Genomic DNA, 12,926 nt, shown 5'->3' with positions numbered 1-12,926 from the left:
ATTCTGGAAAAAGTCCTCATTCACATGGTTAAAAATCTTTTGTGGTCCTAAGCATTGACATTTTAGGATTGCTTGTTCCTGCACCGTAATCTAGCCTATCCCGACAGATACATTTGCTCAGTGTCATTTGTCTTTACATCTTATTTTCAATATTTGAAAGTCTGCTGCAACGAGAAAAATATCCAGAACTCTTGCTATTCTTTTAGTACCTACGACTTCAGTAAGTATTAGAGATGTGGTCCAATTAGCAGAGAAGACAAGACTGAGGCAGAGTTAAATTTTCAAATACTGCATGCACAGTCACATACATAAGGAGGGGAAGGGGGAGGCATCAGGGAGGGAAGGAAGGAAGAGAGAGAGAGAGATGGACGGATGGACAGATGGACAGAGAAATATATGAAGGGAGTAAAGAGACATGGAGAGAATGCTTTTATTGGGAATACTTAAGACATCATGACCAAATGCTACTTACGAGAACACTGAAGTCCACTGCCTTTGTATCCCTGCTTGCACTTGCACTTGAAGGATCCTTGGGTATTGAGGCAATTGGCGTAGAGGCTGCACGTATGGGTATTCACAGCACATTCATTTACATCTAAAAATGTGAACATCCTGTGAACAAACTTGTAGTAACACGGCGTGCTGAAAGACTATCATCCCTTACACTCGACCAGCCACCAACATGGCCAACAAACCAAGTGTGGCCTGAGAACTGTGAGGTGTAAAATTCTCAGCACCTTGGCGCAGAGCCCCGGCTTGCCTGACACCCAGTATGTAGGGAGTGTGTCTGCAGCTCACTTACCCCACAGCCATTTTATCTGCTGATCAATACTACTGAAATCTATATGATGCTTAGGTTGTTTTCTTAACTTTTTCATCAGCTTAATTTAGAACTAAATCACAATATCAGAAAATAAATTCTATACATGGAAGGACTTGGAACTCCTAAGCAAAGAAGTACTAGATGGGATATGAACCATTGACCTCACCTGAATTCATAGGCATTTTGTTCAAAGACTGCCAGGAGCAAGGGTCAGGCTAGTCCTAGCTTGTCTGCTGGATGTACACTAGGAAAGTTTGTGAATTCCACCTAGGTGAGAGGCTCATTCGCCCTCTGCTCCACCCTACTGCCGAGCTGCAGCTTTTGTAGACATATGCACACAAAATAGCCTACTGTTTTTAATTTAGTCACAAAGGGAGCTCGGATGCTAATCTCCATCACTTTTAAAATCACAAAGATTTCTTTCCTTTGGAAGCTCTCCATATGACTTTGCACCCTGTCCTGTGGGACCTCCCTGTAGGTATCACGGAACAGGCTTGTGCTGTGTGACTCAGCATCACTGATTACAGAGCTGGGCGGGTCTGTAGGGGGTTCACCAGTCTGCCTAGAACAGCCCTTGTGTTTGAGAAGATTTGAGAGAAGAGCTGTGGGACCTTCACAAGACTGTTCAACACCCAGAAACTGAGTGTCGCCCCAACACAATTACACAGGACGTGTCCTGGGACGCTCTGAGTGTAGGGTTGAAAGAAACCCTACTTTTCCCCCAATTGTTTGTTAGCTTTCTACATCACGTGTATGTTTGCTACACGTCACGTGACTAGGATTCTACAGGGAGACCAAACTTCCCTTCGCTGTAAGACAGGCCCCATCCCACGTTATGTCTGGGTACTGGGAAGGTGTCCAAGAGCCCCCCAACACCCACCTTCGCTTGCTCATTGAGACTTGGGATCCCTTCACTAAGGGATAAAATAGTTTTTTTTTTTTTTCACAAAGATCAGGCCCATAGCTAACTGATACCAGAATCTTATCAGAGTGGCTTCAGTGACCCTGGAAAGGGGATATCTGACGGGATGTGGAACTTGAAATATGACAGGACTGAAAGAGAGAGGAAAGAGCACGTGCCTTTACCTCCACCTGTTTGTAAAGCCACCTTCATGGCAACGGTCATGAACAGATCACCGAGATCGAGATTAAGTAGGCCTTGTTATTCTTTCTTTTATCAAATATAGAAACTGCTTTATTGTTCCCATTTTTAGATTTGCATCTGGACAAAAAAATCCAAAATTAAAAAACAAAACCAACCAATTTTTTTAAAAAGGCCACAGAAATCATTTCAAGATATTTGTTCCTATAAGAGAGCTATATAGACTGAATTTCCCTACTTTAAAACTTTACAGAACTGGCTTCATGTAACTCAGGTCATCAGAGTTCCCTAAATGCCAGAAATGTAAAATATGTAACTTCTTCTGTGTTGTTAAACTGGTCGGTACAGTAGATTGTTCAACTAATAGACTGAATTCAAACAGCTCTAGAGAAAGGCTACAGGTGGTAGGGAGAGGGAAAAGGAAAAGACACCACCAAATCTTACCTATACAGTCATATCGGCCACTGATATATTTCAGTTCGAAACCAACATGACATTTGCAATAGTAGCTTCCAAACGTGTTCACACATCTTCGCTTGTAGGGGCAGACGGCTTTACCAGAGGTGCATTCATCAATATCTAGGATGTAGAACCAGAAGGTGTCAGAGACAGTAAGAAAAGTGCTCTTGCTCTGAAATACATATGCACGTGCACGCACTCTTCATGTCTGCTGAGTGAATTAATATTTTTCCAGCTATGTATACTGTACAGCATATATAAAATTTGAAAACAGACAGGTACACTTAAAGCGAGCTGAATATCTGAACATTACAAGTTTTCATTTTACAAAAGAATTATTAGCAAGCTCCTCTAAGTCTTGCAATACTGACCCAAATAACAGAAATGTGGTTTCCTAAGAATGCACTTATATGTAAATTGTGGGTCAAGTGTTATAAAGGAATGATGCAACTTTGGCAAATAACAGGCTTCCTTCCTTTTCTACCATCGAGAGTCACATTATCAGAGGGGCCGACAGCTCTGTCTATCAAACCATTAAGACTCAGGCTTCGCTTTCACTCTTGGATATCAAATCAAATGCATGTTATGTTGTTATTTTGGATCTGTGGTTAAACATACAAGTTGATGCTGGCTTATTGTTTCCTTTGCATTCTTAAAATAATAAGTCAGTGATGGACTGACAAAAATTATTTTTCATGCACATCCTCTTGCCCCTTCCAATAAAAATAGCACCCGACAAATCGAAGAGATGGGTGGGAATTTAGATTCAGTTTGGGCAGGAATTAGCCTTGTCATATAAACTTTATTTTACTACAGAGTACTAAACCCTGTGATTCTAATTAAATCTCTGATTACTCTCAAAGAGCAGAGCTAAAATTTTAATTTACATGATTTTTTTAAAAGTGTTTAACTGATCTAGGATCTATTTGGCTGAGCTTTCTAAATACAGTTTATAAAGTTATGTACATTTAAGATAAACATCCAGCATCTTGACTGAAAAATATTTCTACTGCAGTAAGGAAATAAGAATATTAAATCATACCGATATTTCCTTATTTACATCAAAAAGATTAAGAACTCTTTCAACATTCTGATTTGGTTTGACATCTCTTATTAATGCTATGTGCTCCTTGCTCTAAATATTATGTATATTTAGTATAATTTAATTAAGTACAGTGCTGTGAGGATATACAATTTGGTGGTCAAAGTAAAATACACGGGGTAAATATACTGAAATAAAATTATTTTTTATCCTTTTTTCACTGTGGCATTCGACAACCCCAAAATAATAGAGAAGTATTCTTTCTAGCATCCCAAAGTGTGTCTAGAGCAAATGTGGGTAAAAACGTTGTCACAGAAATGGACATAAATCTGTACTTTTAGGAGCTTGTGATGTCTAGTCAGCAAGCAGATAGTGACAAATGAAAAAGGAGGAATCCAGTCAAGGGAGCAGGCGAGGGAAGAGAGGGAGTGGAGGCGATGCCTGCGGCTCTACCGATGCAAACTCTTCCGTCTGGGGCCAGGCGGAGTCCCGAGGATGGACATAGACAATGCGGCCCTTCCTTTGTGTCTTCACAGCTATATTGGCAGTTTGTCATGGCACACGTCCTAGAGTCTGAAAGAGTAGGTAAGGATTAGACTTTTCCAAGATGATAAAAAGCGCTTACTGAGAAACCACCTCTGAATTCTGGGACATTAAATATAACACGTGGAATGGTATTATAGGACAAGCTTCTTTGTTTAAGAACAAGATGGAGAGCCAAATGGAATCTGGGCAAGGGTGGTGCTTTGGTGGCCCCATGGTCGGTTTTGTTGGCCAATGCACTGAGTTTGACTGTCCTTAGGTGGGGCACGCACCCCTCAGTTCACAAAGACTGCAACTCTCTCTCCTCCTGCATGAGCTCCAATCACTGCTATATGTCACCGGGCTGGTCTCTACAGGATACGCACCTTCTGATGTAGGTGATCAATCTGAGTAATCGGAGTAAAAGAATCCATTCAAGAAATCTCTCCATGTCTAGCCTCAATGAGAATCACTCGAGTCATGAGGCTTGTTCTTTTAGGTGCCAGTATTAAAACATGTGGCAGATACAACTGATCGACTACCTAAAAGCCATTCTGGACCCCTTTTTCTCTTGCCATGTCATCATCGAGGCTGAAAAGCCAGATACTTACCCTTTTCCCAGTTTCCCTTTTAGCAATAAGGAGTGGCCACATGACCCAGTTGTGGCTAAAGAGATATACAGATGAGTCTGTTGGAAGGAATGGGACTTCTGGAAAAGATGCTGCTGCATGATAGTAGGGACCGACATGGAGGCGTTCATTCACTGGCATCACCACTTTCCCCTTTGTCTTGTTTACCTTAAATGTATATGTGATATCCGGAGCAAGAGCAGCCAAATTGTAACTGTGAGGCCACAAGCATGAGAATGAAATCAACACCCTGAGGATGGCAGACACTGAGTCTTTGCTAAGCTGTTCTGGAATTGCTACCTCCGGCTTTTTTTTTAGCATAATTTAGAGATAATTTAGCATAATTTAGAGATAATTTAGTTAGATTTTTCTGCACTCATTGCTAAACATAACTTATACAAATGCATTTCCTCAGCAGGGGTCCAGTATGTGTGGATCATAAGTTTCTACAACAGGGGATCATGTTGAATATACTCTCTTCATCCACCCCACCTATAACATGCCGTTCGCCCAGGTAGACAAAACAGACTGTAAGGGGCCAGGTGAAATACAATCAGCCTCCGGGAGAGAGGTCCAAGGCTAGCTGGACACTTTGAGCTGTATATAAACAGGGAGGCATGGGCAACGCTACATATACCGAAATAGACAAAGAGGGCACAGGGTTAGATACACAGGCCAAGGTAATGTAACAATATCTACCGATGCTTATATTTCTAGTTTATTCTTCCTTCTCTTAGTTATCTTCTTTTAAAATTAATTTTCAAAATTTACCTAATTCTATCTTTCCATTGGAGGAAAGATATCTTTTTTGGCACTGACTAGGCTTTCAAGAAATGTTTCAGGAACATCCATTAGCATATATCTTTTCGAAAATGTTAAGTGATTACTATAAAAACCTGAATGTTGGTTCCCACGGGGGAGGGGAGTTCTGGTCAAGATCCATTTGGTAGTGGTTACATGGGTGCTCGCCTTTTACAATTTGTTAAGCTATGGATTTGTCTCTTGTGGGTTTCTGTTTAATTTATAACAGTAAGGTTTTTTTTTTTTTTAATGACTCTTAGAATGCCTGCTTTATCTCTACAGTTTCCTTGCTAACGAAATATCTAGATGACCTGTGATGTTGGGGCACTTCACCAAGGACGGACAGCGCAAGGTCGAGCCAGGGGAGTAGTAAGCTGTGCATTAACCAAGATTTTATAACCACGGGAAAGCCCAGGATGGGTTGGAAAGGCTGTGAGACTTCTGCAACCACAGGAAGCTGGCAGAAGGCACAGGCTCCAGGCTTGTGGGGGGCAGCGGAGCAGAAGAAAGAGAGATGGGAAGAGGGGAAGGAGGATGGGATGGAGGCAGGGAGGATGGGTTTACCTTTCAGCTGCAACATAAAACCTGAAAAGCCCTCCTTCTCCATAAAGGAATGGATATAGACTCTTACCCTCCCACAGCACATGGGTTTCTCTTTATCACAGAAGGGCTTTTCTTTTCAGGAATGTGAATGGCAATGTATTTCCAACAAGAGTCACTAATCTTTGAGTGTGGGGCAAGGGGCGTGAGAAAGGTAGTCGATGGGAAGAATTCATGTCAAGATAGAATTTAAGTTTATCACCTTCCTAAAACAATATGCTGATTTTACTCAACATGCTTATTTTCCTGAAGAAATTCAACCCATCCCTGAATATGTATAGATATGTACTTTATTTTTCTCTTTAGTTTATCTTTTTATTTAAAAAGTATCCAGAATAGCCACATCCATAGAGACAGAGCAGATGGGTCGTTGCCGGAGGCAATGGGGAGGAAGGTGGGTGTGGCTGCTAATGGGCATAGGTTTCTTTTTGGGGGGAAGAAGCTGTTCTGGAATTACTGGTGATGGTTGTAAGACATCGCGAATGTATTAAATGCCACTGAATTGTACACTTTAAGATGGTTAGCGTGGTGAATTCCACGTTACATGTGTTTTGCCACAATTAAAGATGCAGCAAAAGTGTTTTAGCCTGAGGCGATGTTAAATTTGGTTTGGTTGTTTTTTTCCCCATCACTCAAGTCAACTTTTGCCCAAGCATCAAATGGCAAACATCAAGCCTCAAAGGTTGACTGAGAGGAGCCTAGCAGTTGAAACTTACTGGCACACGTGGCATCTGGCATGAGCATGTGGCCGCTGAGGCAAAAGCACTTGTAGGTCCCATGAGTGTTCACACACCTGTGTTGGCATGGCCGTGGTTTCACTCCACACTCGTTCACATCTGCAGGGGGCAGTTAGAACATGGAGAAAGGTGAACTGAATTGAGAAACATCCAGATGCGGGACTGGGCTGGCTTCCCTGGAACCCACCTGTGAGAGTGGGGACATGGGACAATGACTCGCTTTTTCTCTGACATTCATTAAAGGATTGGTGAGGATGCGCAGTGAGCTACACCGCTGGAGGGAATGTAAACAGGAACGACCATTTTGGAAAACTGGCAGTATCTACTAACTCTAGATATAGACACGCCCATGACCTAGCGATTCCACTTCTGGGTGTCTACCCAACAGAAACATGGATATTGCTCACCAGAAAACTCCCAACAGAAGGATGGATAAACGACCTGTATACTCGCGAGAAGGAAAACTACAGAGCAACGAGACTGAACATACTGCAACTACAAGTATCAGTGGATGAAGCTCACGAATGTGATATTGAGTGGAAGAAGCTGGAGACAAGATGCACATTAAAACACAGGGACAACTAATCTATGGTTGTTGGCGGTTGGGGACAAATGACTAGACGAGAGTGTGAGGGGGTAGGCTGTTAAGTTTCTGCTTCTTGATCTGAATACCAGTAATATGGGTGTTTTCGAAAATTCATTGAGCTGTACATTTTTGACATATACACAATTCTGTGTGTGGACTGCTTGAGTAAAAAGTTATAAATACACAATTTAGATAATACTGTCTTTAATGCTATCCCAGGCAACCTATGACAGATGCCGACAGCACAGCCACCTGTCACTTGTTATTTCGGGAGGTCCCACCAAACTAAATTTATATTAAAAAATTCCCAGAAAAAAAAAAAAAAGCCTAGGAGGCTAGGATCTAAATGCTAATAATCAGGTTGTGAGACTGACTTCCTTCTCTGCGTTTTTTAGTGTTTTCTAAAAACTTCTAAATATTAAGACTAAATAACTTTTTTATTAAAATGAAAAATGATACAGAAGGAAGCCTTGGGTTGAGGAAATGCTGTCATGTGGGTGCCTCGTGTCCGAACCTCTCAAAGAAGTGAAAGAGGAGAAAACAAGCACATTCCTCGTACGACAAACATTCAGCATGGCAGCAGGCAAAGTGTATCCTTGAAAATAAGGAAGTGGCTGCTTTTGCCTCTGAAAAGGACCTTATATGCAGATTTCTCTGACACCCTAGCTGGACGTGTGAAAGCCCCTTCTCCATTGCCCATCCCCTGCACCCTACCAGCTTCCAAATGGATCCTAATCGCTTCAAAAGGGGACTGAACAGAATGAGAAATCCAGGATTACCCCCTACTTGGCCCTAACCCAAAGGTGACTCACTGGTCTCTTGGAAGAAGCATTTTTGGGAAAGACATCAGTGGAGGGCTGAGACCTGTCACCATGATCAGATATATCTGGCCTTTGATCAGGGTGCCCCGGGGCAGGGAGGCTGTGGTAGGGAGACAGACAGTCCCAAACTCAAGCCAACTGGATCATTCCCTTAATGTTAATATTTTACTGAGACTTGACAACCAGCATGAAAAATTTCTTCTCTGTTCCAAATCTCTTAGAAGGTGTCTTGGTACAGAATCTAAGACATTTGGAAAAACAGGTTTCCTTGTATGAAACCCCAAGTCGGGGATGCAGCTGAATGACTACTTATGAGACCACGATTCTTGATGCACCTCTCTCAAGCAGCTGGACGTGGTTCTAGGAAGCACCCTAGGGCGCTGGCCTGTATGCTGCTGCTGGGAGAGAAGAGATTCACAGACTCCTCTCTGAGGCTGCAGGACCGGCAGCTCATAGAAAGGCTGTTTCAGTGTGCACGGCTAACCTCTGGGCTGGGTGGCAAGGGCTGGGCATGGCAGAGTGGAGTGGGTGCCTGCCTTTCTCTGCAACCCCATTCTTCCTTCTAGAACCATGGCAACCTTTCTTAAGGGCAGTTGAACTTGATTTGCTGTTCTTTGCTCAACTGTGTTAAAGAACTGGGAACATGTTCTTAATTGTTACAGGTTTCTTCATGCCAGGGGTTCTCAATCTCAGCATTGTTGACATTCGGGTCAAATCATTCTTCGTTGCGGGGGGCTGCCCTGTGCCCTGTAGGATGGTTAGCAGCATCCCCGGACACTAGATGCCAGTAGTAACCCCTTCAAAACAACTTCAGCTGTCCTCTTGGGTAAGGTTCCCAGATTCAGCAAACAGGATACTCAGTTCAATTTGAATTTCAGATAAATGACTAATACTTTATTAGTATACACATATCCCGTGCGATATTTGGAACATGTGTACCCTATAAAATTATTTGTTGTTTATCTGAAGTTTAAATCTAACCGGGAATCTGTTTTTAATCTAAAAACTCTTCCTAGGGGTCAAACCTGCCCAGATTGAGAACCACAGTTCTCAATATTATCAATAAACTCTTTACCATCTTCTGCTACACAGCCTATGACAAAAGTCACAAATTGCCTTTTAAAGTATGTCAATTACAATAAAAATATGCAAGTCATTCTACCCAACAATCCCACCTGTAGATATTTATCCTATAAACATACCCACTCAGGATACAAGAATATACATAGAATGATGTCTGATTTAGCATTGTTTACAATGGCAAATAACTGGAGACAACTTAGATGATAGCGGTTAAATAAAGTATTTTTTACATAAATGATAAAAGCATTCACACTATGGATTAGGACACAGTCTTGAAAAGCTTGAGGTAGCTCTGTCTGCGTTGACATGAGAAGATGCCCATCAGAAACGCTGAGGCCTGCAGTGATCCAGGACAGACTTAACTAGCTGGGGTAAGCACGGGGGTGAACATTCTCACTTGTTAATTTAAACCTTTTTGCACTGTTGGATTCTTTGAGTGGAAAACATGCATTACCTCGGTAGCTTAAAAAAGAATAAAAATATTCGTTTAGAGAAAAGAAAGACCTGTTATCTGGCCTCTTGACAAAAAGTATCGGAAAGATTTCTACATCTTTCTAGAAGAGATTGAAAATTTTAGTTCTGAAATCACTTTCATCTGAAGTTTCGAGTTAAAGTCTATGACATCCTGAGCACTATATTGTGTCACAAACCCCACTGCAATGATTGAAATGCTTCTGGAAGGTAGGTTTGTACTAGGGCCCTGGTCTGTTTCACTGACCTTGACTGCAGGTTTTCCCGGTGTATCCTGGGAAGCATCTACATTTGTTTGGTCCCACACACTCTCCAAACTTGCATCCAGGTTCACACGTAGCTGTAAAAAAGAAAAGGTATTTTGAAGAATAGAACAGGAGTAGTTAGCACAGTGAAATGCACGCATGTCAAACTCAGCCAGCCGCCTTCTGTATGACAGAGAAATCTAAGGGGACACAAAAAAGGACGATCTGCTTCCTCTCTAGTCTGTTCTCACCTTTAAGATACCGGAAAGTGTTTTGCTTGTAAACTAGATCGTACCCCACCATCATGGCTTCCACCTCAACGAGTGCCAGTTTATTTTAATATGACTTAGCCCTGCCACACCTCCAGTGGCATTCGAAGAAAAATAAAGCCTCCCAGACCACAGCCAATCAGTTTTGCACGTAAACACAGAAGAGTTAATAAAAGAAGTATAATGTGCTAGTCAGAAGAGACTCCTGAGGTAAGTGCTAATTAAGAGCCCTGTTCTTTCTGTCGCTTGCCTCTTTTTTCTCTTCCGTATTTTCTCTATTTTTCTTTTGAATGATCAAAATCTTTTGAAAGCTGTGTATCATCAGGAAAAATGAATAACTCACAGATTGGAGGTGGTGAGGTGTGCTACCTCCAGCCCTAAGGATGGGAAGAAAAAGCATGATGAGGAGGATGAGGATGAGGATGGGATGACAAAGGCAGGATTTGCTTTTCCATTTTATTCACTTCTGTATCCAGACACCTGACACACACATTAGGCACTCAATAAATATTTGTTTGCTGAATGAAGTGGCGGGAGAAAACAGAGAATGTTTAACTGATTGGGTTGGGGGCAAGAAAAAAAAATAGTCAAAGATGATGGGAAATTTGCATCCATCTGATAGGGAAGAGATAGGGAGAAAAAGTACTAGAAAAAAAGGAAAATGGGAAAACTCAAAGAGAAGAAGGGGAGAGAGAGACAAAATATTGAATGAGAGAGAGAGGGGAAGGCATGTAGGGAATCAAGGGCCGTCAGCAGGTTTTGGAACCAGTTAGAACTCAGGAAATGACCGTGGCATGAAAGAAAGACTCAGCAATTGCCCTGGAATGCTGCTCACTTCTCTGCCCATTGATTCTCTGACTCATAGTAGGTCCACCTCTGAGCAAGCCTGTTCCTAAAGATCCCAGCATCTTCCCATTCAACCCTAGTTTTTGTTAACGTCACCATTCGTCTCCCAGTTATCTGGAATCAATATCTCAGACATCTCTATATTTTCTTGTCCCCAAATGAATCAGTTACCACATCCTACCCCTGTTCCTACCACCAGTTCATTCATTGAACAAATATTTATCTAGCTAATGGGAACCACTTTGCCCACAGATATTGGAAGGTTACACCACACCCCTTCTCCCCCGCTCTTCCTCCATCACTGCCTGTGACTGACCGTCTGGTTTCTGGGCAGGACAAACTCTGGTGCAATGAACACCCCAGAGCTACCTGTGACATCAGGCTGAAGCTAGCCTTCACCTGAAACCACATCCTTGCCCAGGTCCTTCATGCCGTTACAGATTTCTTCTGACAGCATCCTTCAACAGAATATTTGTACATGAATCCCCTTTGCAGGCTCTGATCCTAGACAATCTGCTGTCAGACATGACACTAAACTGATATTTCAAAAGCATAGTTCTGATCATGCCACGCCTTGTACAGAAGTCATCAAATAATCTTTATTGCTTCTCGAATAAGGTACAGGCATCATAAACATGATCTGGCCTCCATCTTCTTTTGCAGCCTTAGCTTATTCTGTTCCCTACATGTAGGCAACACTGTGGTCAAAATAAATGGCCTGCCATTCTCTAGGCCTACCCTTTGCTTTCTGCCTCTTCCTATCTATTATTACCCCACCTGGGGTACCCTGCCCCCTCCCTGCAATGGTTACTACCCTCCAGATCCTTTAGGGACTACTTTGTCTAGCCCCTCTTTCCAGAAGCCTTCAGAGATTTCTCCAGCCACATGTGAACTTAACACTCAGCTTAGTGAGCACCGCAGAGCTTCGGGCGGGCCTCCCCTGTGAAACTGACCAGTCTCCAGCTTATTAAATAATCAGACACATATCTGGCTTCCATCTACTACCTGATTCTAAATGCCTTCAGAACAGAGACTTAAATGTTCCTCTTTGTTTTTCCTGCTGCATTTAATAGTGTTGTGAACATGCTATACTCAAACAGTTTTGAACAGTCAATAAAGTAATAGGTGTAGAACTTTTAACAGGGAAACATTTTATGACTTTGAATAAATCATAAGTGAGAAGTTAGGGGAAAAAAATGCTTCCCACTTTTGGAGAAAAAAGAGACAGAATTTGAATTCCAGTGTCTATTTTGTTATGGATACGTACTTGGAGATTCAGCTTGAAGTTCAGATGTTAAAATAATAAATCTTTTATTTTTTTAAGCCCTGAGACCTCTGATTGCTCCCTGGGAAGTTATTTTCAATGTGGAAGGAAGGCCCAGGATAAATGCCAAACAGAATACAGGAGAAATGGTGAACAGTGTCCTTGCTGCTCTAAGGTTAAAGCTCCAGAAAGATATTTTCAGCTTACAGTCACTTTGGATCTGAGATTTGAACAGCCAATCCACAGCACAAGGACATTCGGTATGTCCAAAATGGCCTGAGATTCAAATGTGCTTTAGAGGAAGTAAAGCTCTCTTGTCTTGTTCATTTCTCCCTGGAACTCCTCCATCTGCGGCTTTTAATTAGTGATTCGTTTGCAGACAACTCTTTATCCTACCTAGCTAAGTGACATACATTTGAAGGTTAATGACAATGAGTTCGGCAGACCCTGCCTGGGGAGTATATTTAGGCTGGGCAGAGGCCAAGATCTGGAAAGCTCTGGCAGAGAGGCAAGGCCTTGGAGGGATGAAGGGGGAATAGACGGACGGTGGTGAAGGCCTGGGTGGACTGGGGCCTCACAGGCTGGGGTCTGACTCAGCTTGTTCAGGCAGGTTGACATGCGTTCTT

General features: G+C 42.3%; 1 protein-coding gene across 1 annotated transcript in view; it reads right to left on the bottom strand.

Moving 5' to 3' along the window:
• The window catches only part of EGFL6 (EGF like domain multiple 6), a 57,151-nt gene that overhangs the window by 22,597 nt on the left and 21,628 nt on the right, over positions 1-12,926 (bottom strand). The window contains exons 3-7 of the mRNA XM_023532346.1: positions 9,924-10,016; positions 6,695-6,814; positions 3,880-3,999; positions 2,370-2,504; positions 473-595 (exon numbers count right to left, since the gene is read on the bottom strand). Of these exons, the coding sequence (XP_023388114.1) occupies positions 473-595; positions 2,370-2,504; positions 3,880-3,999; positions 6,695-6,814; positions 9,924-10,016 (591 nt within the window). The remainder of the gene's footprint in view (positions 1-472; positions 596-2,369; positions 2,505-3,879; positions 4,000-6,694; positions 6,815-9,923; positions 10,017-12,926) is intronic.

The sequence above is a fragment of the Pteropus vampyrus genome, unplaced genomic scaffold, assembly GCF_000151845.1.
Source record: "Pteropus vampyrus isolate Shadow unplaced genomic scaffold, Pvam_2.0 Scaffold81, whole genome shotgun sequence".
Lineage (NCBI taxonomy): Eukaryota > Metazoa > Chordata > Mammalia > Chiroptera > Pteropodidae > Pteropus > Pteropus vampyrus.
The sequence above is the reverse complement of the archived record's forward strand: the minus strand, read 5'-3'. Positions and strand labels throughout refer to the sequence as shown.